Genomic DNA, 28,000 nt, shown 5'->3' with positions numbered 1-28,000 from the left:
ATGATGGAGAACTTCAGTGTTGAGATCGAGAATGAGCAGCGTCTGGTGAAGAAAATTTAAGTTGTAGTATTAAAATTTATAAAATGGGGGGGGGGGGATTAAAGCTATATAGAAATCTTTTTAAAAATTACGAAAGCACATAACAAAAATTAAAATGAAAACTCTACATGTAAAAATCAAAGCTATTTGAAAATAAAAAAATAAACACTATAATAGTATATAAATATAATTCTGTGTTCTTTTAATGTATTCTATATTTTAAGTCTTCTGAATCATAATGGTGAGTAAATGATGACAATTGTAATTTTTGGTGATCTATTCTTTTCAGTGAAAGCAAAATACTAAAATGTGATATAGAATAGAAATATTTGAACATTTTCAAAAGCACATAACTAAATTACTAAAACTTCAACTAAAATTAAAATGAAAACTGACAGTGTGAAATAAAAGCTAATTGAAGATAAAAAAAAATGCTAAATAATATAGTGTATAAAATAAGATTTTTTTTTTCAATTAATATATCCTATATTCTAAATTAGGAAATAAAGTAAGTAAATGATGACAGAATTTTATTTTTTTTGGTGAACTGTTCCTTTAATTGAAAGCAGAATTGTAATCTGATATAGAATTTTCATTGAGTCTGGGATTTTCCAGGAACTGGCTGGTGACAGAGCCCTAGTGTGGCCTTGAACAGTGTGTGGCGTTATTCTACAGGCCTTCATCTTCTTCTGGCCAGAAGGAGCACAACCTTTTCAAGTGGACTGATGACAACTGCAATTCCAAGAATAATTTCATCTGCAAGTACTCAAATGGTAGGCTTTTGCTTATGTTAAAGTTAGCTGTCACATTAACATATTTAACAGGCAACAAATCTGAGACAAGCATCTTTAGTGTTAACATATTATGTAAGAGGACTTCAGAAGTAAACTCTGCTGCCTCCTGTATGTGTTTAGAGAAGCATCCTGTCCCGACTCCAGCAGGAAATATCACAACACTCACAGGTAAACAATTCCTGAACTTTTCTCTGGTGCATTTGACTTTTTTCTGACACAATAATGATTTCTAATAATATTCGGTTTTACTTTACTGTACTTCCTTTTACTACCTTTAGGTTTTAATTTATTTATTGATAGTACCTTAAATTTCAGATTTAACTAAATTATATCCAACATAACTTGAAGATTAAAGAGATAGTTCCCAAAATTGTCTGATCATTTACCAGTGTTATAATCATCAAATAAATATTAGATAAAAATTGAAATGCTTCCTTGCTAAATTGAGATACATAAGTGCAAGCTGAAATACTAAAATTACTGCTATAAAACAAAATTAAAGCTAAATAGAAATGTTAAAATAAAAATCAATAGAAAACAAAAGCATACAACAAAATTGCTGAAACTTAAAATTACAACTGAATATATTAAAATAAAAGATCATGCAATATATTAATATGTAATATAATAGTATATAAATTCTAACTCAAAAAATAAAATAATAATTTACTCTCCTGTTCACATTTAATCAGACGGAAAAGCAATAACAAAGTGTTTGAGTAAAAACAATTCTATAGGTTTAAAAGGACAGGAGGATGTGTAAACGAGGACATAATAAAAGGACAGAATTTTTAATATTGAGGTGAAATATTACTTTGAAAAAATAATAATGCTTATGATGACCTCTAGTGGTGGAAGTGGAATTTTACTTTGGCTTACAGTAGTCAGGCTCGAAATCCATAGTAGGTCATTCATCAAGACCAAACACTTTTCTGGATATATATATATTTTTTAATATAATGATGGACTTTCTCTTAGTTTCTATTTCAGATGACACTAATATGTACTACTTCCTCCTCACCACACTGCCTGTAATGCTGCTGTTGATATTGGATGTGTCGGGGGTGTTCTGCTTCAGAGTCATGTCAAGGAGGTACAGTATGTAAAGGACTATTAACATTTTTATCATTTCTTCGTTTGTCATTTTCTATGAACTAATTTGCCTGTCACCCTGCTATATAATATACTCCCTAACTGTGTCTTTGCAGGAGAAAAGAACAGAATGAAATCTATGCTGTGCCAGGACAGTGGGTGCGTCCCGTAGCTCCAAAATGTCAGAAGGATTATAACGCACTGACAAATTCAACCAGTCTGGAGCTCATCTGGAGTACATGAGCTCTGAAATTAACAGTATGACGTCTGCAAAGAGTCAGTTTGAGGACTATGAGAGCAACCAGAGCCGGCCCACACAGTGCGGTTTTGTCACAAATTACCTCTACGAGAGCTGCCGGGGGTCCTCGGCAGTGGAGTTCGGATGGGTGGACAATGACATCTATGGATACTAAAACATTATACAGTGTATACTGACTGGTCACGTCTCCGTCATTAGTGTGTCTGGCTCTTCCACCATGTCTGTATGTCTGCTCTTTGTTGAAAGAGCAGACGGAAGTCATTGGGGGTCTAATGCAGGGGTGTATAGGTTCCCATAACTGACTATACAAAGAAGCATAAAGGTGTCATCGGCTTGTGAGAGCTTCCTCTGTGGAAGCTGGCGTCCTGGAACAGGACCTTCCATTTGGAAATTCACAAAACAGTGCGCTGACCTCTCAGCCCATCTCAACAACATCCTTCTGTGTCTCTGAGAACGGCCTCTCTGAAGGATACCTACTGCTGTTCCCTTGTTTCTGAAGACCGTCTAGTTGCTTCGTAAGCTATTTAGTGTAAAAACTGAATGAAAGGATTTGTTTATATAAAACATTATTGTAAAATATTAAATATGTATTTAAAAAGATAAATAATGAGTTTTTTTTTTGCTGTATTTGGATTGTAAATGATATATTGTTTGTCCTAATAATAATAATAATAATAATAATATCTTTGTCAAATGTTTGTGTTTAATCAACATTGTTCCCACACTCCTGGAAAACCTGGAAATGTTAGGGAATTTTAAAAACAGGCTTGGAAAGGAAGACTGTATATTTTTATAGTGAATATACATTTTTCTCGTTAGTTATACTTGGTAAGAAGTTGAGTGCAGTTTATGTAAAATCTTTTTGACCGCAAAAGTTGTGGGAATGGTCTGACCTAACCCTAATGAATTATTTAATTTTATTATATTAGATTAAAAGAAAAACTTTTTTGAAAATCTAAACAGATGTTTTTGTTATGAATGCTAAGAATAAATCTCTACCTTTTCCATATCATCAAATGTCACTGCTGCATGTTTAGCTATAACTTCACATCGGGTTCAGATGACTCGGTTTCCAAACCACTCTGTTATTTAACATTTTGTACCCTTTTTATCGACTGCGTCACTCTCAATTTATTGCAAATATTCAAACGTTGTTTTTTGGAAATGCATTATTATTCAGATGAATTCCCTGACGTCATCAGAGCTGTAAGAGCAGTGAAGTATTTTATAAGGCCTGAGTGACTGCAGTACATCATGTGACCGTGAGGTGTCATCATATGATAGTCCATCTAAAACTGAATTACGTGCAGCTTTTGAGGACATATTTGTTTGCACTTGTGTCACGGAGGTGTTTAAATTACATTTTCCAATACAAAACATGCACTGTCTGTCTGTAATGCGTTTCTACGCTTACATACTCTTAATATGAATGACTTGTTTATTAAACAGTTCAGTAGCTACTCTCCAGTAAAACTCGCGCTCAGGTTGATTATTCAGATATATTTCATGTTTGTGACAAAATGCTGCTTTATATGATTGTGATTATGTAATTGAGCAAATATGTGCCACGCCTGCTTTGATGTCTACAGGGTTGGGTTGCAAACATTTGTCTTAGTGCCATAGATGTCAAAATGTTACATTACTTAAGGCAATTAGTGAGATTCCGGGGACCTCCAGGAGGCAGCAAATAGGGTTAATGGAAATGTTTATATGTATATTTAACACGATTTAAATAATAAATAAAATGCAAATAAGTCAAATATACTAATGCATCTAACAGACCAGTACAGTTTAAGTGGGGTCTTTACACAGAAAACTATCAAGAGTCTCCGTGGAATCTAAAAGATCGAAAACCTCAGACTTAAGATATACATAAGTGTCGATAAAGCCGGAAAACCACCGCGTAAAGCCTTCAAACACCGAGCACGGTGCCTTCGGTTCTCATTCCTCGACTGAAGCGCACGAGAGACTGTCAAAGTCGATGTCGGGTTTCGCAGCCAGCGCGCGACGCTCCGGCCGTTGACGTAAGAGGTGGGTCTGGTCGTCTTGGAAACGAATTGGCACTGGAGTGTGGAAGCGCTTCGAAGCCCCGCCCCTTGCACAAATACCCCCACAGGCTCTGACGTCAATGCACGTCAGCCAGAGAACATGATGCCTCCTGAAAGTCAGCTCGTGTAGTCTCGCAAACACAGCTGAAATATTAGAGCTCTATTGTATTGGAGGAGGTAGCGTGATACATCGGCGCGCTCCCAAACGCTCTTCTGGTGAGACTGGAGCGGACCGCCGGCGAGCACACTGGGGCTGGCACGCTGGCACGCTGGCACGCTGGCATTTCGACACGGCTTAGCTTGTGCTAGACGTGTTATCTTGAGGCTCAAGTGGCAGGTCTCTATCTTCTCGCCACAAACCCTAGTGTTACACTAACAGCATGGTCATGGCTGACTGTCACCAAAAGCCAGTGCTCAGGGGTCCCGTCCGAGTGGGCTTCTACGATATCGAGCGGACTCTTGGAAAGGGCAATTTCGCTGTTGTAAAACTGGCAAGACATCGTATAACCAAGACAGAGGTGAGTTGAGCAGATATCAGCTGCAGAGTCCTCTAACTAACCCCTGTGCACTGCACAGAGAACTACGAGATACAAGTTACAGTTTTACTCACACAGCTTTGTATACTATTGTTGATAATAGTTATGTGAAAACTTATCTTTGTCTAATAAACAACCTGTTTTTTAAAGTAGTCACATTTTTTTAGGAGGCACCTGGATTTGATTTTACGGAACTTTTATAACTTTTTAATGTTATGTTTTTAAAATGTGGTAAAAAATTTTTTTTTACATTTTTTATTAAAATCAGTGAATACAATTATCATCAAGCCCATATCTAGATGGGACGATATAAAATACTAATAACATAAAAAAACAAAAATGTACTTATAATATCAGAGGCATTTTTATGCTTCTGTTGAATTTTTGTTCGTTTCTGACCATGGTCTAGCCATGTTGGCTTTTTCTAATATTTTTTGGTTGATAACAATTTGCTTTCAAGATGAATGTAAACTATTAAAATTAAAACAAGTGTTTTATGTTCGTAACCTAACATAAAAATAAAAATGTTTCATATATGAGTCATTTTTGTCACTTTCAGTTACATTTAATTTTTATTTCAAACCCTGGTCCGAAGTATGTTGACTACATTTAACTGAAGCCTTTGTGCAGCTTTGCATGCCCTGATAAACACACACATCCAGCAGCCTAACGCCTCAATGGAAATATGCAGAGTATTCAAAAAGTGCAAGGTGTCCAAAACTAGTTGTCAGAGAAAGACAAAGGCTGTGTACAATGGCAAGAAATGATGCTGGTTTGGTGCCCTTTAAATGTGGGCCATGCTGTTGTGCATTTGTGCAGTGGTTGCATAAGCAAAGGGTGATTTTGTGATAATGGATGTCGTCTTGTCACTAAAAACAAGCTGATGTTTGTCTCACATTCCTTGCAAAGAAACCCTGCTGAGCACTGTTTGCATGACACACGGTTACCGCAGTCACAGAAAATGTCATGTATTATGAAAAAAAAATAATAATTTCACATTATTCTGGTAACACTCCGATCTAAAATGTTTGTGCTTTGTAAGTGTGGTCTGCAATAAATCATTTTTTAAAATCCAATGCGATGACCTTTGTTGACATTGTGCCATTGTGATCATGTCGCTTTGTAGTAAAGTTTTGGTTCAGGGTGTTTTACAGAAGGTGCGAGCTGTAATTTATGCCTTGGTCAGAGAGCTTCTGCGGTTTTCAGACTGTCTGCAGATGTAGAGTTTATTAGAGCAGTATGTGAGGGAATTATGATATTGAACAGGATTATGTTGTACACCGTTGATGCATCTCTGCAATGGCTGCCTTGAGGATGCTTCACTTCTGAGGATACGACACTTTATCAGCTTTACTCGAGTCTCTTGTGTTATGTGATTTCTCCACTCTTCCTCTGAGCTGTCTTCAGAATACAAATAATCTGATCTGTACATTGCTTTTATTGTTCATGGTTTCAACGGACAGTTGGATCACTGTTGCTGCCAGTGAGAATGACTAACCACATTCACATATGACGGCTGATTCATAGAGATGTGCTCTAATGTTTTCAGTCAGTTATGGTTATGATTTTCAGGGGTCAACAACAAGAATGGCCTGGGGTCAGTGTGAGAGTTTCAGGCCAATAGACAGAACTGACACTTGTCAAGTACATTTTGTCTTACTTGCGTTGATCATGCAAATGATCATGTTTATATGCCTTTCAAATGTAAACATTTGGATTTATGTAAAAAAAAAAAAAAAGGTTTTTGCAAATTCTGCTAATTTTGATGTCACCAAGATCCTACCCTTGCAAACATAGATGATGTTTGGTGAAATTGCATGAAAAAAAAAAAATCTTTACAGCATAAACCAATCAGTATTTATATATTTTTTAATCACCCTTTTAAGTCTTTGTGAGCCTTAGAGTAATTTTGTATATATTTTATTTCAGATTTACTTTATATATATTTATATAATACTCTAGGTATTGTACTACAGTAGGTATTTTATACTAGGTTTGGATTTTTACAGGCTTTACCAAAATTTTCACTGTGCTCGCCAGTTTATTTTTCAGAACATTCTTTTTAATGTTTTGTAATGCAACAATGTTGGAAAATATTTATAAATTGTGGTAGGACTGGTGAACATGTTTGCAGGGTAAAAATCCAATACGACCTGGCTAGCAGGAAAAAATCCTTTCTTTGGCATATTTGTGGTCAAGTTTGACTGATATTTTTTTTTTTTTTTAGATGTTGTTATACTAAGATTCCTCATACTAAAAGTAGGAAGCAAGCTGAAGCACCACAGTGTCAGAAATCTTCATAACATAAAAAGTTTTATAACACTGTAATGATATAAAACATAGGTCAGAGTCTTTAACTCTGCAATCAGTTTTTTTTTTTTTTTTTTGCTTCTGTGTACTTACCTGAACATTATTATTATACAGTCAAAAGGGTGATTGAAGTATGAGTGGTTATGAAATGGTAAATTACTCCATTTACTGTTCTTCCAATTCTCTGGCAAATGATGAAAAGCCTGTGGGAAAATGCTAAAATAATTCGGATCATTAGCCTACTTCAGTAGTCAAGCCGTTAACCAGACGCTCAGGTGTGTGTTAGCTTTGCTCACATGTATTCTGCCTTTAAACCCCGCGTAGGCTTGTGAAGACTGGATCGACTTGCACTGCAGACAGCAACAAGACTAATGAATTTCACTGAGTAGCTCGAGGCATTAAGTTTTGTGCCAATGAAAGTGTGTTTCTGTGCCCTTCGTTCAACAGGTGGCTATAAAGATCATCGACAAGACCCAGCTGGATGCTGTGAACCTGGAGAAGATCTATCGTGAAGTACAGATCATGAAAATGCTGCACCATCCACACATCATTAAACTGTACCAGGTAAAAGCCATTTGCTGCTGGTACTGTTGACTTTAATATGATTAATTGCTTGTGGTGCTTTTTGGTTTTAAGTTTATTTGGATAAAAGCATCTGGTAAATGACGAAATGTAAAAATAAAAGAATAATAATAAATTATTAAAAAGAAACGTTTTTTTTTTTAATGGTAGGGTTTTATGAGGGATCTAACGATGTAGAATTTCTGGGCTGATAACAGACAATCAGAGCCTGTTGTGGCTGGTACAGTAACTGATGATTTTGAATTTACTATTTTAAAGAGCAGGTCAAGTGGTATTTTAAAGTGTCCTAATATTGTGTTGGAGGACCCTACAACAGGTTTAAATGCATCTAAGGTCAGACTTTTTTTTTTTTCAGGATATATATTCAATATTAGAGTCATTTGCCAATGATAAGGAAATTATTTGTTCCAAGCAAGTTCGGAGCTAACCCCTCCCTTTCATAAGCCTACTCTGCTCTGATTGGTCAGCTGGCCAAGCCTGTTGTGATTGGCACAGAGAGGTCTCCAATGGTAGCCAGCGCTACCATTGACAAAGCACATGTATATAAAACAAGAATAGAGTGTGCCAATCCGTCTTTATAATGACATAAAATATTAAAACTCTTACAGTATGCAAGCAAAATGTGCCCACAGCTAAAGTTTAGCTGCTAAACTGTGAACACTTAAAACAATAATGGTGCTGCACTAGGTATAGATAGGCCTACATAACATAGCAAAAAAAAAAACTGATGTTTTGAGCACGATTGAAAACGTACACATAATTTATCAATCGTACATACAGCTTTTGGTTTGAAGACCTTGTTAGTCCAAATTAAGAAGACAAGAAAGCCAACAAAGATAAAAGCCAAGATTAAAGAAGCAGTCCTTGATAAAATGACATGCACACAACAGTAGGTTGGAGTATTTCTGTGATATCCTCAACATCATGTAAACACACTACTAGCGGAAGTGTTTGTGGGCAGGTCAAACTCTGTTTGCATTTTTGCAGGCAGGAGGGGATTACGCAAATGTTTCCAGGGACGTATACCGGTAATAGGCAAAAGATTTGAAAATATAACGACTCGTTAAGGTGTCTCGGAGTCGTCTTTATTTATCATGGATTGTAAAGCTGGGAAAAGCCTATTTTTTAAAATAGTGATCATTCACACTTTGGAGTCAAAGTCACACAAACACTTAGAAGATGAGATAACTTCTCCCCCAGTGTGACTTCACTGCAGCATTATGTAAGAGTCAAGACTTTAGGTCACTTTGGTTTTTGGGAATGGGAATAGCGCTTCCTTATTATACAACATAGCGGCACCGGTCCAAGCCTTTGCCGTGTAATCATAGTGCATCATTATTTCCAATGGTTACTCCATTTAAACGGCATGGGTCAATTAGTCATTTCCTTTCAGGCTTCATAAACAGAGGGCAGCTCTGCAGGCCCTGCCATATCATCACTAACCCCCGGTTTCCCTCTGCCCCATCTGCTACGGCTCAGGGTCCTAACACCAAGCAGCTGCTCTGCACACCCACCCTCATGTACACGTAATGCAGCAGCAAATGGTCCATATTTACTGTGGTGATCTGCCTCTAGTCACACGTCATACGTCATCAGCATTACGTGTCAGCTTTTCCATTGGTCATTTCAGATGTGTTCACATATGTACATAAGTAGCACACATGCATGTCAAGCACATTATAATAACAATAAAAATTATGAAGCATGAATATATTAATATAAAAACACCATATACAATTAATTAAAAAAAAAAAAAAAAAAAATATATATATATATATATATATGCTTTTATTTGGATGGTGAGCTGTATTGGATTTCCGCCAGACCTATCGTTTGATGTTGAGTCCAAATATTAAAATTTTAGTCTCATCTGCCTCAGAATCTTTCTGTTGCGTTTTGGCAAAATTCAGTCATGACTGCATGTGGCCTTTCTTGAGGAGTGGCGCTTTTCTTGCATCCTCCCATACGAGCCACATTTGTGGAGAATTTGTGATATTGTTGTCACATGCACCTCTCTTTTGTCATAAACTACTGCAGCAGCTTCAGAATTGCTGTAAGGCCTCTTAGTCGCCTCTCTGACCAGTTTCTTCCTGCTCTTTCATCCAATTTGGAGCGAGCTCCTGATCCAGGGACAGTCTGTGTTGTACTAAACACCTTCCACTTGATAACAGACTTCACTGTGCTTCTAGGTATTGATAAAGCCTTTAAAAAAATAAATGTATCCACCTCCTGACTTGTGCCTGTCCACAACTTTATCCCTGAGATCTTTCGACAGTGCCTTGCCACCCATAGTTGATTGTTTGCTTCTGTTGCACTACCAAGGACTGAAATGATCCAGAACAGCTCTTGTCATGCTGAGCTGATCAAAATGACCACAGCTGATCACAGATGAAAGTCAAATGTCTTTGTGTGCCATTGAGAAGGTGATTAGCTACAACTGATTGAGTTTACAAGTAATTTTTAGGAGAGGGGTGATGTTTTTCCAACTCAGTTTTTATTTTTTATCTGACATATTGGTGTTCTATCTTTCACTTGGATGTTATAAGTTGCACTGAGAAATACAACTGGATAAAACAAAAATGTCAAAACGACAAAATGTGTTGATTTTAAAGGGGGTGATTCTTTTCTATGCTCACTATACAAACTTGCAAACAGTTCTGGGGGTAATGCGAGTTACGTAATCAATTTAAATTAACAACGAAATATCTTCCAAGTTAATTCTTGAGTTTTACAATTTATTCACTTAAACTGTGTATTAAGAGAAGATGGGAGTGAGGTGCAGAGACAATTCCTTTAGCCTGAGGATTATTAATTTCACTTTTGGTGTGAAAGGCCAAAAATATAACTTTAAAAAAAAAAAAAAAAAAAAATGAGCTAACCTATCCCAGGTGTGAAACAGTAATGCAAAAGTAACAATGCATCACATTCCATAAAAATTAACTTAAGTAATGCAATTAGTTACTTTGTATGGAGTAACACAATACTGTTATACATTACTATTAAAATTAACTTTGTCCAACACACACACAAACACACACAAACATTTTGTAGGTTTTAAATAAAAATGATTATTGGAGTATGGTTTCCAAGAAAATACTATTTCTAAATAAAAATTTCATGTTTAATTCAAAATGTTACTTGTGTACAAAGTGCTCATTTTTTGCAATTGTTTACCAAAAATCTACTAGGAATTGTTTCTACTGCAAATTATTTTCAGTGTACTTGAATAGGCGTGTTATGTAATTTCCTACTGATTGATAGTCCTATTTTGTTGTCAGTTATCATTGGCAACAGCGTGACACATCCCTTGGTGTAATGTAACAGACAGCCAACTAGTGTAGAATCAACTATTCACATGAGATAATTTGAGTTATTTCCAGTTATTTGCTTATTTGGCAGCTGATATGGATAAAAAGTGCTTTGTGATCAATGTGTTCTGAACAGCTCTGAGATCACAGCTTCCATCAAAACATGTTTCTGGAAAGGAGAATTAGTTTAGGAGTTTAAAAGATGATTCATATTCTGGCCTAGGTGCTGATTTTATTAGTCAACCCTGTAATGCCTTTAAATGGCAAGAGCAGAAAAACCCCTACATGTTGAGCCCAGAGAAGGGCCCAAACCAACAGACTGTATAAATGGCCGACAGTAGTGTTTATGTGGGACTCTGTGAATGTTTCTGAATTATAACATGCCGCTTCTCTACACTACATTTAGGTCTATTCATCTTTTTGTTTTCTTTGGCTAATTCTGGAGTCCTCCCACACATTGCTGGCTCTGACACTGCACTGTGAATCGAGCTTACGAGTAAACCAGCATCCCACTCTGATTCATGTGTGTTTCATTATAATACTGTGAGCTCAATGGGATACTTCAGATTTCAGTTGAATGTAGCAGTCATCTTATCACTCAGCCCACTATTTGCACTCGCTTTGTGATTCATGTATATTTTGGAATCTATGCTGGCCATCTATTGTAGTGTCAGAGGATTTTTCCTGTAATGCATTCTTTTTTTCATCCTCACGCAGGTCATGGAGACCAAGAATATGCTGTACCTTGTGACAGAATACGCCAAGAATGGAGAAATCTTTGGTAAGTGGTATCAAACAATTACAATGGTGAGATGCAGATTTTGGTACCTGATATGAAATGTATTGCATAATGAATAATTGTTGTTATTATAATAGCAACCAGTAATACTCACAGGGCCTAGATATCTATACATTAGTGGATGAATGTTGTATTCAGGATGGTTAGCAAATAATTACATGAGATTAATTGCAGAGATCACAGGGTTTTTATTTTTTTATTTTATTATTATTATTTTTTTTTGCAAAAAGCTGACTACCATATATGGAAGTTGTTGTTCCTGCTCTTTTTGTTGATTCATGATGATATGATGCTTTGCTTATGCTGTCTGACAGCCAGATGTACCTCTTATCAATTTCACTATACGTTTATTCTTATTCTACATCACTGACATGGAGAAAGTGTGTATTCAAACTAGCATCTTGGTTTCAGATGGTGGTGACAAAGGTCAGGCTGAAATTAGCTCAGGCTACACAAACACAGTCTGTGTGAATAACCATCATAGTCACAAGCAACAAATGTGTCAGTGATGATGATCATACTCTGACGGCTCCGCTGTCTGTCTTCCTGTTGCTTTAGAGTTCTGTTCTGTCTGACACACAAGCTCGAAGCTAAGAGCAGAACTGAAGGTTAAAGATAATTAAAGGAAAAGTTCATGCAAAATTTTTATTCTGTCATTGTTTACTCCTACTCTCATTATTCAAAGCCTGAGTGACTGACTTTCTTTTTGTAGAATACAAAAGGGATAATTTTTGAATAAACTACCAGTACTGTCACCTGTTTCAGTTATCAATAAGCATCCAAAAGCCCCACATTAACAGTCCTATGTCTTATGAAAGTCATATGATCACTTCATGAGACAAATGTCATTCACTTTCCCCTAAATTAGGCTACTAATACAGTTCACTTGAAGGAGTAAATGAAAACATGTAAGTGAATTTGGAGTGCAAAAGGACTGCCGATTTTGTATAGTTTTTTGCTTGCTGTTTAATAATCATTTGAAACTGGCAGCTCCAATAGTAAGATGAAAAGATCTTTAACTCTGTCATGGAAATTATGTGTAAAACCTAATTAAACAATTTAATAATCAGTTCACAATTTTTTTTTACCTGTATTATATTACGCTTTACGCTGTGGACAAGTGCTGTATAAAATGGATGAATCCCCTGCGAGCGCTATCTTCTGGCGATGTGCGGCAATTCATTCGCCTGGCGTCTCTCGCAGTGCATTATGGGTTGAGTTGTACATTCGTTGCATTATGAGTTGTACATTCGTTGTTGCTGTGCATTGTGGGATTGAATAAGTGAAATGGGTAATGTCCATTAAGGTTACGGTCGGACACCATGGCTGTCCGCTCAAAGAGTGTCCCATTTTAGGGTATAGGGGGCGATTTCAGACTCAGGGTTTGATTTTGTAGCAGCAGCTGCTGTGCACCACCTGTGAAAACTCACATAATCATCACACATTATTCTTGCATAACAGTGTGTCTGTTTCACGGTACACGGCAATGTGATATGCTACCAAGAATGTGTTATACCTTGGGAAGTTTTTTTTTTTTTTTTTTTATGTGTGTGTGTTTTTAAGTTTTGATGCGTTTTAAGGGAAATAGCTGTAATATGAAGCCTATAGATATTAGCCCCGCCCACAGTGAAATCCTATTGGCCCAAAACTGTATGTTCAACATCAAATACATTCTAATTGTCTGTTGTTGTTCTGTATTGTGTAACATTTCTGCATTCATTGCGGACAGACAAATGACTTAACGCTCTTTTGTTTCGGATTTATTTGTTGTATTTTTGTAAATCTATTTGTCACGCATATTCTGTTTGGCCAGCCACCAATCAGCACGCTCATACTGGTAAAGTGTTTTATTGCTGGACAATAAACAGACATTTAGCATGATTCTTTTACAATCTCGTGGTTGTGGTGTACTTTGTGCGGACACCATGACCCTCGTGACAACAGCCTCTCTGTTTTGAAAGAGATATAAAGAGGGATGTCGTGGCTGGGGCAAACCAAATAACTTGTTCCCGCCCAATTGTGCAAAGGGTTAGATAACCAGCCAAATGTGTCCCATAGAGAATTGAAATGAGGTTTCCAAGGTCAAATAGATAAAATGATCTGTCGACATGGCATTACTAATACTTGCACAACAGTTTTTTGTCAAGATTACCATATAATTACTGTCTTGTAGTACTGAGAGGCCATGCTGTCCAGCTATTGTGATTCTCTGTTGCACAATATGATTATGCAACTTACTTACAGCATATGCCATCTCTATCAAGACTAAAAGTCTCCAGTCAATCACAAATTATGAAAGATGCGTTTTGGAATCATTAAGACCAAGTTGTGTGTGCTTGCATCACACTGAATCTAAGCAATCCTAACATTAAACCAGGCACTCACTTTCATCAGATAATCTTCACAGGGATAAAAGAGAGAGGAGAGAGAGAGACTGAGCAGCATTTGGTGCTGTGAAGTGCTGGGTTCGGTCCCCCGTGGTAGAGCTTAGCAGCACAGAAGCCCACTACTAGAGCCTGTCTGCTCCACCAGCACCACAGAGAAGAGCCCAAGCATTACAGAGACCTGGAAACTGGGTCAACTTCGAATAAGTAGGAGCTGCAGAACACACAGGCAAAGCAGGAGAGAGAGGGAAAGCTAAGGGACATTGATTTGAATTTTGGAAGTGGAGGGGAGAAATGTAGGCCATGCATATTTTAGAAAAATCCAGAGCTGGAGAAGAGGTTCTTTTTGAACATGTCAGCTGATCAGTCTTGACACCCGTGTCTGCCCTCAGCGTCTCGATTCCTGTCTTTTAACCTCAGGCTCTATTTCTAGTCTGTCAATTTTAGGTTTTCGAATGGTAGTATAGGAAAATTCATAATTCCTAGATCAATTATGACTCTCTGGAAAGAGCGTACATGTGTTTGGAGACCAGAAGAAATGTATTCAGTATGTTGGAAATAGTTTCACTTAGTTGTAAAAAAATAACCAAAATAAAAATAATCAAATTTATCTTATTATTATTATTACCATGTTTTTGCATATTTACTATGGAAGCATTATAGTTTTTATTTGGATATTTAGTACCATGGTTTTATTCTTTAATTGAACTAATTTTGAACTGATCTTTAATTAGTATATTTAGAGTTTATGATCTCATAAATTAGGAGACTGATTGAAAAAAAAAGATGGTCCCACAGCAAGAAAATACAGAATACTGGTGAAGAGCATAATTATGTGAAAAGATTAAAATAAATCGAATTAATGAAAAATCTAATTAAAGAATTAGAAAATGCCCTGGCATTGTTTGAATATTTGAATATTGAATATTTTTCTAATTATTTTAGAACGATTTTATATCAAGAATGACCTTATGAACTATGTAATATTATTTTTTTTTATAAATATTTTATTTATTAAGGAGGCACGCGAGAGGACAAAGAGCATTTCCTCTGCTCAGCAAGGTGCATTTTACTGTCGGGCTTGTCTATTAGGAGTTTTAAAGCATGAACTAACTGAACCTTTTCCTGGCAGTATTGTCACATACAAAAAAAACTTTACTTCACTGAAATAAAATAGATAAATATTTTGCAATAAAAAAGCTATCTAAGGCAGTTAACAAGTCCATGTGACTGTGGTGTGACTTCTGCTCTGGTTTGTAAGGGTCAGTTGAGAGTAACTCCAGTTGTACTACTTGTAAAGTAGAAGCCACTTTTTTTAGGCCAGCAGAACAGCTCAGGCTCTTTTAGGTCCATCTTGTTCATGCTCACATGGCTAAGAGAAGAAGAAAAAAATCATGCATGACTAGATAATTTTAGAGGCCTGATGTCCCTGGTGTGCTGGCACCAGAATGATATGTTGTTGTGCTGACCAAAGTCCACAGTCTGTAATTTAGTGAGGGTGATAACAGCCAGTTGAGTGGTGTAAAGCGGAGTGAACATGGACACCTTATCTTAAAGTAGATTCCTGCTGGTCATTTATAACAAATATGAGACATTCCTATGTCAGGTGTGTTTTCTGATTAGCAGCATAGTCCTAAAAAAAAGTTTAAAATGGGGCACAATTTTAGAATGTTACATTTGGTATCTAATTAGTTAGCTCAGTGAATTTTACATGTGGCATTCCTATAAAATTATTATTGTTACTACTGTATTATATGTATATAAGTATGTTTAAAAAAAAAAAAAAAAAAATATATATATATATATATATTAGGGGTGTAACGGTTCACAAAATTCACGGTTCGGTTCGATACGATACACTGATGTCACGGTTCGGTTCGGTTCGATACGTTTTAGATACAGCAAAATGTAAAAACATCTCAACTTTTCAGAATGCCGCAAGCGCACCGCGGGTCATGTGACAAGAACTAACCAATCAGCTTCATCCTTTCCCGTAACAACGTTGAGAGCTCAGCCAAGATGAAGGATCAGCTGATCATAGTTGTATATGGATTGCAATTTTGAAATAAATTTAGTAGCAGAGCTACTGCAAGCGATTTTTAGAGCTGCAAATCCATTTATCCTTCGCTGAAATTTCCGCGTCTCATGGAGAGAGCACGTCATTGTTGCTTAGCAAAGACAGACGCCTCATGAGCGCTTCTGCCCAAGCGCTTTGGAAAGGAGGAGAAAGACGCGCTTAGCGTTTTCCATGCGTTTTTAGGAGCGATATGTGAACGGCCCCTAAGGCGCTCGCTCACTCAGCACGCGCTGAAGGCTCGTTGCAAAATGTCTAATGCCTTTAACAGACCAGAAATATAAGATCCTAAAATAACCAACAGGTCTGGTGTTTGGGTTGGATTCCCTGTAAGCTATAGTTTCTAAATGCTGCAGGGATAGTTTGCTGCGTGCATGTTTCTCCTTTTTTTCGTCTTTTCCCAGATAGTACTGACGCATATATCCCAGATATTCCCGCTGGTGTTTTTTTTTTTTTTTTTTTTTTATTCCCGCTGGTGTACCCTGTCATGTTGCAGATGCGACATACCGTTGTTTTTTTATCCACCACTCTCTTGCCATCACCATTATAGCTTAAAGGGAATCCAAAGTGCACCCAAACACCAGACCTGTTGGTTATTGGAGGATCTTCTCATTTCTAGTCTGTTAAACGCATTGGCTATTTTGCAACGAGCCTTCAGCGTGTACTGAGTGAGCGAGCGCCTGCTGAGTAGCCTAACATAAACATATAAGATGGTTTTTTTCTTCTTCGGGAGTGTCAGGGGCGTTGCCTGTTACGTTGTTTGGGTTATTGGGCTACCTTGTTGAACACATATTATATTTCTCTCTCTCTCTCTTTTTTTTTTTTTTCAAATATAATTAATTACTCCAACGAACCGTTCGGTATACATAATGCGTACCGCGTACCGAACCGAAAGCGTCGTACCGAACGGTTCAATACGAATACGCGTATCGTTACACCCCTAATATATATATATATATATATATATATATATATATATATATATATATATATATATATATATATATATTAGTAAGGTATGAAGATTTTGCACATTTTCAAATAACGTGAAGGTGTATTAAAAAAGGAAAAATCACTTTGCTTGAATGTGACTTCTGTCTCAGCTGTGCTTCAAACATTTCTACAGTATTGGCAATTTAACAATGCCTTTTGCCTGTAAATTTTTGCTCAATTTTGACTTCACCTTCAAACGATAGTTCACCCAAAAATGAAAACATTCTGTCATTAATTACTCCCCCTCATGTTGTTCCCACATGCGTGTGGTTGAACCACTGATGTCACATGGACTGTTTTAACAATGTCCTCACTACCTTTCTGGGCCTTGAATGTGGTAGTTGTATTGCAGTGTAAGGAGGGTCAGAAAGCTCTCGGATTTCATCAAAAATAAAATCCGATTAATTTGTGTTCTGAATATGAACAAAGGTCTTACAGGTTTGGAATGACATGAAGGGGAGTAATTAATGATAACTTTTTATTTTATGGGTGAACTATCCCTTTAAGGCTAGGTTATCCAAGGTAATTCTGTGATCACAAATTGCTGTCTGTTTTTGAAAATTGATTTTGATCTTTGAAAAACAGCTCATGCAGAGAATGACGTCTTAAACACCCTGCCATGTACCCACAGTCACCTTGCCAGCCCACCTCAATGTAATCCCAAGACGAGTTAGGAATGGAATGTGTGAGGCCTGTAGGTTTGGCCACAGGCCGAGGGCCAGGGACTGACCCAGTACTCTAGGGTGTGGTGACCACATGATTACACCATCCGGGGGGATGTTTACCCTACTCACACACCACAGAGCCTCCTTATTGTGGCTCATCAATCTCCGCCACTAGGCACACCACACCGCCGGAGCCGTTCCCGGTACAACGTGTGTTGTGGTCATGGTTTTCAACTGTTTTTTTTTTTAATTTTTATTGTGACCCATATTACACTACATTACCCATTCAAAATGTTTCATTGATTTAGGTCTGTGTTTTGTGTATTTGTAATGTTTAGCTAACCTCACTTCATCTTTATTTAGACTATCTGGCCCAGCATGGACGGCTGAGTGAACCAGAGGCACGACGCAAGTTCTGGCAAATTCTGTCTGCTGTTGAGTACTGCCACAATCGAAACATCGTTCACCGGGACTTGAAGGCGGAGAATCTGCTGCTTGATGGACACATGAACATCAAGATTGCTGGTATAGGCGTTCACCATTCCATTATCTAATTTTTTTATAGATTTCTAGTCTTTCTAGCCTTTATTTATTTTATATATTACATATAATATGTACACATTTACCCAGTTTGATATTATATAATATATAATCTATGGCTATAATGAATTATGTGTGCGTGTGTGTTTGTGTGTGTGTTTTCTTTCATCAACACTGAAGTGGAGAGTCTAGATTGTAGTGTAAAAAATAATTTGTTTGTACAATGGTTTGGTACTTTTGGTTTGGAATTTCCCTTGCTTTAGAAGATTTTTGCCTACATTTTTGTGATTTCACCATGGTTAATTATAGGGTGTGATAGACAATTTATTAATCAAAGCTGTACTGCTTAGGATGATGACTCAAGTATTGCTCAGTTGGTGGAGCCATGACTTACGTCAAGAGCACACAGGTGCATTCTGTGTTGAGCTATATATTCGAGGTTCACTTGCAGTTTCATTTGAATTTGAGCAATCAAGAGGTTAATGACTATATATGAGCCAGGCTTTGAGCATTCATGCAAGGCTCTCAGCTAAAGGAGAGCTTCCCGCACACATACAGTACAGACCAAAAGTTTGGACACACCTTCTCATTCAAAGAGTTTTCTTTATTTTCATGACTATGAAAATTGTAGAGTCACACTGAAGGCATCAAAGGCTATTTGAGCAAGAAGGAGAGTGATGGGGTGCTGCGCCAGATGACCTGGCCTCCACAGTCACCGGACCTGAACCCAATCGAGATGGTTTAGGGGTAAGCTGTACCTTAGACAGAAGGCAAAAGGGCCAACAAGTGCTAAGCATCTCTCGGGGAACTCCTTCAAGACTGTTGAAGACCATTTCAGGTGACTACCTCTTGAAGCTCATCAAGAGAATGCCAAGAGTGTGCAAAGCAGTAATCAAAGCAAAAGGTGGCTACTTTGAAGAACCTAGAATATGACATATTTTCAGTTGTTCGATATATAATTCAACATGTGTTAATTCATAGTTTTGATGCCTTCAGTATGAATCTACAAATTTCATAGTCATGAAAATAAAGAAAACTCTTTGAACTCTTTTTTTTTTTTCCCTGACACATCAACCTGCTCTCTGCCCAACCTCCACTATTATGTTGGTAGATTATGAGGTTTCTCGCAGCAAGTCATGCAGTGGCCAGTTTCAGAGGAGTGTCCCACAAGGCTTTGTTAAAGGTCCTTTTTTTTTTTTTTGCCCCACACTGATGCACAGTCAGCCTCTTAGATGGCTGGCTGGAGCTGGGTCATTCAAAGAAAGGTCATTTTGCAATATTCTTTTATGTTCCACTTCAAACATTTATGTGTTTGCATCATGACTGAAAGAAAAAGACAGTGAAACTTTAATCTATTAACCATGAATCCATTTTTCCATATTGTACTGGTTTTGCTTTTTGATTACATGACATTAAAATGTCAAAGCATGAAGCAAGAGAAGAGTGTACACTACAACTGTTTTTCCCATAAATCATATTGAATGAGCAAACCTGTGGGAGGGAGAGACTTCCTGGGGATGGGCAATGATTGGGAAACCGTATGAAAATAGTTAGGATTTGATCCCCAGAGATCTTTGCACAATCAACCTCCCGCACTAGTCCAATGCAGAGCTTGTTATGTGTGTTCACTACATGGCCAAATTATGAGATCCAGTGCGACTGACCTTAATAAAAGCTTTTATTTAAAGTAACAAAAAGATCAGTTCTGCCTGCTTTTAAATATGGCATTAGCCACTGTTTTCCAAGCTGCAGGAGTTAAGCTCTGGGGCCGGATGTGATTCCTGTATTGAATGCTGAGGCTCACTCCTGCAATGTCTGCCGCTGGACTGCCTAGAGCATTGACGTCAATTGCTCCTGCTCAGCATTCAACTCATGAAGTGGGTCAGCTCAACTGATATGGATTCATCATACTGGCTTCTTACATCACAGTCACAATGTAAAGTGAACATGGCTGCTTTTTATCTCTCCCTTAAGGTTCACATTTTCATTTTATGAGGCCCCTGAAGCTCAGATTCTAGACAAACTCTTAATACTCACTGAAATTTAAATAAAATCAGAGGATTTGACATTCCAGTGATAATTTTATCCTAGATGACTGAATTCCAAACAGAATACACTGTACAATAATGTGTGTATATGTGTATATTATACAGACAAAATCTAATACTTATACAGATTGCCAATTTCTTTTTTTTTTTAAGCATAAATCTTACAAAATTTTGTGAGGTTTATGCATAAAACAAGAAAACACAAATGTAAGAAAAAATAAACCTGAATCAAGACGTATTGTTTTGGAGCAGGCCCTAATATCTTTGCTTTTCAAGTAAATTGGTCTTTTTATTTTTTGCAGCTGCACACAGTTATGAACAAATACAGGCTTGTAGACTTTGCTTTTAAGGAAGGTCGACCGTTATACACATTGGACTGAGAGCCATATTTGGCCAAGACGCCACTGTCTTAGACTTCTGGCAGTGGTGGCCATTGTATCTAATCTCTGAGCACTTTGTAAAGTTCATCCAACCCATTAAAGCCAGAGTGAGGTGGTGATGACTGTTTCCATCAGGGTTTGCACGGCATGATCCACTAAACCCTATTACAGATGCTGCTCAGCTTGTGTGTTGGCTTAGCGACCCTCTGTTCTTTCAGTGGCTGTTGTCAGCATACCACATTATACAACATTTGCCAGTAGACGTAGTGTGGTACTGTATAATGCCAATTACTGTAGGTCTCATAGGAATTTTAAGTGACCTTGTGTAGTCTGATCTTGTCTCATAATTTACTCAGTGTTACAGCTTGTTAGTCAAAGTATAAATCACTTTTTTATAAGTGTATATAAAGTATAAATTCGGACAGACTCGTATATTATTTCACTCAAATTTTGATTTCATGGGATCTGAAAGATTTTAAAAATGGTATTTATATAAAAGTTGCCTGTCTACAGGCAAAATTTTACACTAATGGCAAAGTTTGTGTGGAAATTATTTTTTTTTTCTCAATGAGTACAGCACTAATATTAGTCATCAAAGTAGAAAGAAGTGGGTTGTAAAAGCCTTGTTCTGTGAGCTTTGAGGATGTGTGGAGAAAATGTGTTTTTGGCTTAGGTTATTAGAGAAGGATGTTTTTGCAGTGTCTGTACTTTCAGAGTCATGGGTAATCATGTAAAGCAAGCTTTACATCTCTGGTTCATCAGTAAACTCATTTTGCACAGAAAGTACGGTATGCAAGTGAAGGGATATCATATTTCCCAAGTCTTGACAAATGATACACACACTTACAGGATCCTTTATTTTTTGCCACACGTGCCAAAAGAGGGTAAATTGAGAATGTAAAACCATCAATATCCCTCACCAGTCATGAACCCGTGTTTGGCATTATTTTTTATGAATATAAGCATCTGGAATTTCAAAGTTCATACTTCTAGACCTGGAAAAGTCATGGAAATTTAATGAAGACTGGAGTAATGGTTGCTGAAAATTCATCACGGGAGTAAATCAACATTTTCAAAATATATTAGAGTAGATAGCAGTTATTTTAACTATTTCAGAATATTGCTGGTTGTATTGTATTTGTGAGAATAAAAGACTTAAACAACCATAAACTTTTAAACGGTAGTATAATTCATTAAATCGGTTGACAGCAGTTACAAACGACTGGAAGAGTTCAACGGTCACTAGGTGTGGGAACCTTTATAGTACAGTCAATATTGTAATGAAACCTTCCTGTTTGTTGTCCCCTAAAGCTGAAATGTGATCCATGTCCCTGAACTCAGACGTAGCAAACCCTGTCAGTTTCCTTCTTATATCACCGTTCTCATTTTTGTTTTTGTTTTTTCATCCTTGCAGATTTTGGCTTTGGAAATTTCTTCCAGTCGGGAAAGCCCCTGGCCACATGGTGTGGGAGTCCTCCATATGCAGCCCCGGAGGTGTTTGAGGGACAGCAGTATGAGGGCCCCCAGCTGGACATCTGGGTAATACTGCTCTGCACTGATCTGCCAAGCCAGCGTTATCCGTGCAGGTTCACCCTGTAAATGATTAGTGAGTCAGCTGACAGTTGTTTGTGTTACCACCTATTCAACCTTTGAGAACTCGGCTGACGTCAAACTATAAACCAAACACCCTGTGGTCCGTGTGAGAGAGATAGAGATCAGATCATGTGAAAGCTCTCTTGCTCTCTATTTACTGCCAATAAAGAAAGAGTTTGCCCAAAAGTGAAAATAATTTACTCTCAAGTCGCTTTCAAACACACATGACTTTATTAAGTGGGATGCTCATATACAGTGCAAAAGAGCGGCATTAACATTCTGCTAAGATACAAATGTAGAAAGGGTGAATAAATATACATTTTTAGGGTGATCTATCCCTTTAATTGTGTGCACCTGTACATTTGCACAATGTAATTGTGTTATTCACCAATGAGCTGCCGCTGTGTGTTCCTGCAGAGCATGGGGGTGGTTCTGTACGTGCTGGTGTGTGGCGCCCTGCCCTTCGATGGCCCCTCTCTCCCCATTCTACGGCAGCGTGTTCTGGAAGGCCGTTTCCGTATTCCTTACTTCATGACAGAAGGTGAGACTAGGAGAGGTTTTCTGGCAGCAGTTGCTGTTTTTTAATGAAATTCAAGCCTGGTCAATTAAAACATTCCATAAGTGCTTTGCTACAGTTTGTGTGTGTGTCTGGACTGTATAAAGAGGAACGGCTCTAACTGCTCGGAGATGTTTAGCAGTGGAACATGAGTCATGATGATCCACCAGCAAACTAGTCATTCTGTAACAGACTCTTCTGTTAGTGAGGTTGACTGGTAGGGATGCTCTGATATAACAATTCTGTTCGATATCAATACAATTATCATTTATTTTTATTCTGTTGATGATAAGCCAATTAAGTGCTTTATTAGGTATATACTATTTATTTTTAATGCTACATGTGAATTTAAGAATCATAGCATTATATGTAAATACGAAAATGGATGTTCCTTTTGAGATTTGCTTAATTACATTTAACTGTGTTATGAAATTATTCAAAGACTAACTTAACATGGAATGTTAGATGACGCCAAAGATAATCTACACTTACTGTTCAGAAGTTTGGGCTGGGTAAGATATTTTGTATTTATTTGCATTTATTTTAAAAGATTGGAATTTAAGATAACTATTTTCTATATTTTACAACTATTTAAATATATATTAAAAATGTAATTTATTCCTGTGATGTAAAGCTCAGTTTTTAGCAGTCATTACCCCAGTCTTCAATGTCACATGATCCTTCAGAAATCATTCTTACATGCTTATTTTTCTACTCAAGAAACATTTCTTATGTTTAATTTCAATGTTGAAAACAGTAACAGTACTGCTTAATATTTTTGTGGAATCTGTGATACTTTTTTGAATATTCTTTGATGAATAGAACAGTATTTAATCGGAAAAAAAAATATTTTACTGACAATTTTGATCAATTAAATACTTCATTAATAAAATAATTACTTAAAGAAATAAAATACATTTGTTTGATAGTTTAAAAATAAAAACCAGGGCAATTAAACGTCTAATATCGACCAATGGAATACATGAAAGTCACTTACTGATTGTACTGCTGTGTCATTAATCTCTATTGACTAGTGTAACTAAATTTTTTTTCTTTCTCCCTGTTTTAGTTTAGATTTTTTGCATGGATTCCACCGTTGTGTATTTTATAGTTTCATGTTACAGATAGTGTTTTGAAAGCAAGCCTCAAGATCTCGCTAGATGAATTAACCCACTATGTAATTGCCCCCAAAGAAACGCATCCAAGCAGGGTCAGGTGAACCAGAACGCCAATCTAATTATACAGGGCTTCCTTAAAACTGATAAGTCTACTAGTTGTTAACCCACCCACTTTAAAGTGGTTGACCCATGCTCAGTAAAATCACAGCAGTTAACATTTACTCCACTCATTTTACAGGCAGAATAAAACGAGCTGCAAAGGGCCAGATTGTGATAGAGATAGAAAGGAGGGCAAGAGAGATAAAGTGAGAGGGCAACGGGTGAGAGCAAGAGAGTTCAGACTCTCCTCGCTGGCAGTGAGCCAGTTCACGGCAGAGAGAGAGAGGGAGCGCGGTGGGCCACTCTTTACGTAAGAGTCAGAATGTCACACTCGTTCATTTTACACAAGCTTTGCTCACTGTGATTAAACCTGGATCAAATAACCTGAGGAAGAGCCAACATGTTAACCCACTGGTCCTGACAGGATGGCCCATGATTGGGGGGAGGGGGGCTGGTAGTAGGGGTCAGATGACTTTGTTCAAGACATTTAAACAATTAAGCTACGTTGAGACCCTTACAGGTCTTGGAGTGTAGCTGAGCATACTTCCCAAATGAAAAGAACAGCGTGTGCTTTTCCTTTACATTTCCTTTTCAAATGCTCTCATCACACAGGATTTCACCCCTACAGAGTATCGACCCCTCCTCAGCGTGCTCTTAGCCAGAGGAGTGCTTGTGCACACCACACACTACATGCTACACACTACGTTACACAGTGAATACAGCACACATACAGTTGGGAAAGATTATGAGCACCTGGTGTGTTATACGGGGAGTTTTGGCTTCTGCATGAGTGTTTTTCTGAAAACTTTCCTGTCTTAATAATGTGAGGTGAAATAAAATTATGGAGAGGGAAGGTACTTTTACTTAGAAATTGGAAATTTTCTACAGATTAGGGTAATTTTAGTACACCGTATAAAAAATTTAAGAGTACAATTTTGCATAACTTAAACTTGAAACTGGTTAAAATTATTTAAATGAGTTAAAATAATGGGAAAAAAACCCTTTGTTGCTATGACTTACTAATCATATCATTTTTTATACATGGGTCTCACCAGAAAAAAATTAAAAAAGAATTATCACTAGTATATTTGAAAAAAATCTATAAAAAACATACAAATAAAAATTGTGATGGATATTTTATTTTTCTATTTTATTTTTCTCATTCTTGCCATGAAAATAGTATTTGCTGCTGAAGTTTCATTAACATTCATTTTAATTCTTAGTTTTGACATCCCTGAATTCACACAGGAAAAAAAAAGTTCAATTTAAATTGTTCCCAAAATGGGATCTGAAGACAAAAGAAGTCTTACATTGTCTTTAGACGGCAAAAGCCCTGTAAAAGCTGCATCTTAATCTGCATATATTCCACAAAAGGTGCATTGAAGCTGTTGCATGCTGCATAGAGGCAGCGGAATTACACAGAAGTTTTACAGCTGTACATTTTTGTTTAAATCATTTGCACTTAACCAAAGCAGCATCTGATCCTCCTCTGATACTGGGGTCTTTGTTAAAGTCAACAATACTACTGGAACAAATTTCTGTGGGCTAAACTTTAAACTTTTTGGGTAAATATAAAATCTTGATGTCCAGGGAAAACAAAGCACTGCATACCAAAACCAAAACATCATCCTTACATTGATTGAAGAGGTGAAATAGTGTTGAGCTGCTTTGAACAGCCGAGATCAATGAACTCCAAGAGGAAACAAGACTCTACAGCAGCTGTGTAAGATCTAAAGCTCAAAGACCTTGGGCCATGTTCCATGATTCAAAACATAAGTCAGTTACAAAATGACTCAGACAGTCTGTGTTTTAGGATTTCAAAATTTCTAGTCTTGGACTTGAAAAGATAGTTTACTCAAATTAAAATTCAGTTATCATTTCTTCCTTTATGCATTTCTTTTTTTCTTTTTTTTTTCTGTGGAAAGATATTTAAGAATGTTAGCAACCAAATAGCTTTTGTTCTCATTTACTTCCATTGTATGTTTTTGTTCATTTACAGGTGCATCTCAATAAATTACAATGTCGTGGAAAAGTTTATTTCAGTAATTCGTCTCAAATTGTGAAACTCGTGTATTAAATAAATTCAGTGCACCAAGACTGAAGTAGTTTAAGTCTTTGGTTCTTTTGATTGTGATGATTTTGGCTCACATTTAACAAAAACCCAGAAATTCACTCTCAACAAATTAGAATATGGTGAAATGCCAATCAGCTAATCAACTCAAAACACCTGCAAAGGTTTCCTGAGCCTTCAAACTGGCCTCTCAGTTTGGTTCAGTAGGCTACACAATCATGAGGAAGACTGCTGATCTGACAGTTTTCCACAAGACAATCATTGACACCCTTCACAAGGAGGGTAAGCCACAAACATTGATTGCCAAAGAAGCTGGCTGTTCACAGAGTGCTTTATCCAAGCATGTTAACCGGAAGTTGAGTGGAAGGAAAAAGTGTGGAAGAAAAAGATGCACAACCAAACGAGAGAACCACAGCCTTATGAGGATTGTCGAGCAAGACCGATTCAAGAAGGCTTCAAGAGCCACCACAAAACTGGCTACAGTTGTCGTATTCCCCTTGTTAAGGCACTCCCAAACCACAGACAACGTCAGAGACATCTTACCTGGGCTAAGGAGAAGAAGAACTGTACTGCTGCCCAGTGGTCCAAAGTCCTCTTTTCAGATGAGAGAAAGTTTTGTATTTCATTTGGAAACCAAGGTCCTAGAGTCTGGAGGAAGGGTGGAGAAGCTCATAGCCCCAAGCGCCTGAAGTCCAGTGTTAAGTTTCCACAGTTTGTGATGATTTGGGGTGAAATGTCATCTTCTGGTGTTGGTCCATTATGTTTTTTGAAATTTTTTTTTTTTTTTTGTGTCACTGCACCCGTTTACCAAGAAATTGTGGACCACTTCATGCTTCCTTCTGATGATCAGCTTTTTGAAGCTGATTTCATTTTCCAGCAGGATTTGGCACCTACCCACACTGCCAAAAGCACCAAAGGTTGGTTAAAAGACCATGGTGTTGGTGTGCTTGACTGGCCAGCAAACTCACCAGACCTGAACCCCAGAGAGAATCTATGGGCTATTGTCAATGGGAAAATGAGAAACAAGAGACCAAACAATGCAGATGAACTGAAGGCCACTGTCAAAGAAACCTGGGCTTCCAGACCACCTCAGCAGTGCCACAAACAGATCACCTCCATCCCACGCTGAATTGTGGCAGTAATTAAAGTAAAAAGAGCCCCTACCAAATATTGATACAGTCCAGGTCAGAAATTCAGATTTTTTTTTTTTATTGGTCTTATGAAGTATTTTAATTTGTTGAGATTGTGAATTGCCAAAATCATCACAATTTAGTTTAAAGACTTAAACTACCTCAGTCTGTGTGCATTACATTTAATTCACGAGTTTCACAATTTGAGTTGAATTACTGAAAGAAATTAACTTTTCCAAGCAATAATAATTTTAAAAATGAATTTATTGAGATGCACCTGTAATGGAAGTTAAAGGAACGAAACTGGATACCAACATTATTCTAAATATTTTATGTTCCACCTAATTAAGAAAGAAAATCATACAGGTTGTGATTGACATAACGATTAAATGATGACCGATTTTTTTTTTTTTTTTTTTAAATTCATAAATATAGTCTTCAAGCACATAGTGATTAAAAAATCTATAAATATCAGTGTTACAGCCAGTTTGCATCTGAAGAACAATTAATCCTAAATTCAAGGTATTTCCAGAGGGTTCACAATCTGTTCCTCACAGCTGAATTTAAACATATGATTTTAAA

At 37.1% G+C, this 28,000-nt stretch overlaps 1 protein-coding gene and 1 pseudogene across 1 annotated transcript in view; both read left to right on the top strand.

Moving 5' to 3' along the window:
- LOC113058902 (layilin-like) lies at window positions 1-3,816 on the top strand (annotated as a pseudogene).
- A 491-nt stretch (window positions 3,817-4,307) lies between these two features.
- Window positions 4,308-28,000, top strand: part of LOC113058423 (serine/threonine-protein kinase SIK2-like) — a 38,033-nt gene continuing 14,340 nt past the window's right edge. The window contains exons 1-6 of the mRNA XM_026226316.1: window positions 4,308-4,750; window positions 7,526-7,642; window positions 11,686-11,749; window positions 18,247-18,408; window positions 22,266-22,390; window positions 22,862-22,985. Coding sequence (XP_026082101.1) covers window positions 4,613-4,750; window positions 7,526-7,642; window positions 11,686-11,749; window positions 18,247-18,408; window positions 22,266-22,390; window positions 22,862-22,985 — 730 coding nt within the window. The 5' untranslated portion in view covers window positions 4,308-4,612. The remainder of the gene's footprint in view (window positions 4,751-7,525; window positions 7,643-11,685; window positions 11,750-18,246; window positions 18,409-22,265; window positions 22,391-22,861; window positions 22,986-28,000) is intronic.

This window comes from Carassius auratus, chromosome 40 (assembly GCF_003368295.1).
Source record: "Carassius auratus strain Wakin chromosome 40, ASM336829v1, whole genome shotgun sequence".
Classification (NCBI taxonomy): domain Eukaryota; kingdom Metazoa; phylum Chordata; class Actinopteri; order Cypriniformes; family Cyprinidae; genus Carassius; species Carassius auratus.
The sequence above is the reverse complement of the archived record's forward strand: the minus strand, read 5'-3'. Positions and strand labels throughout refer to the sequence as shown.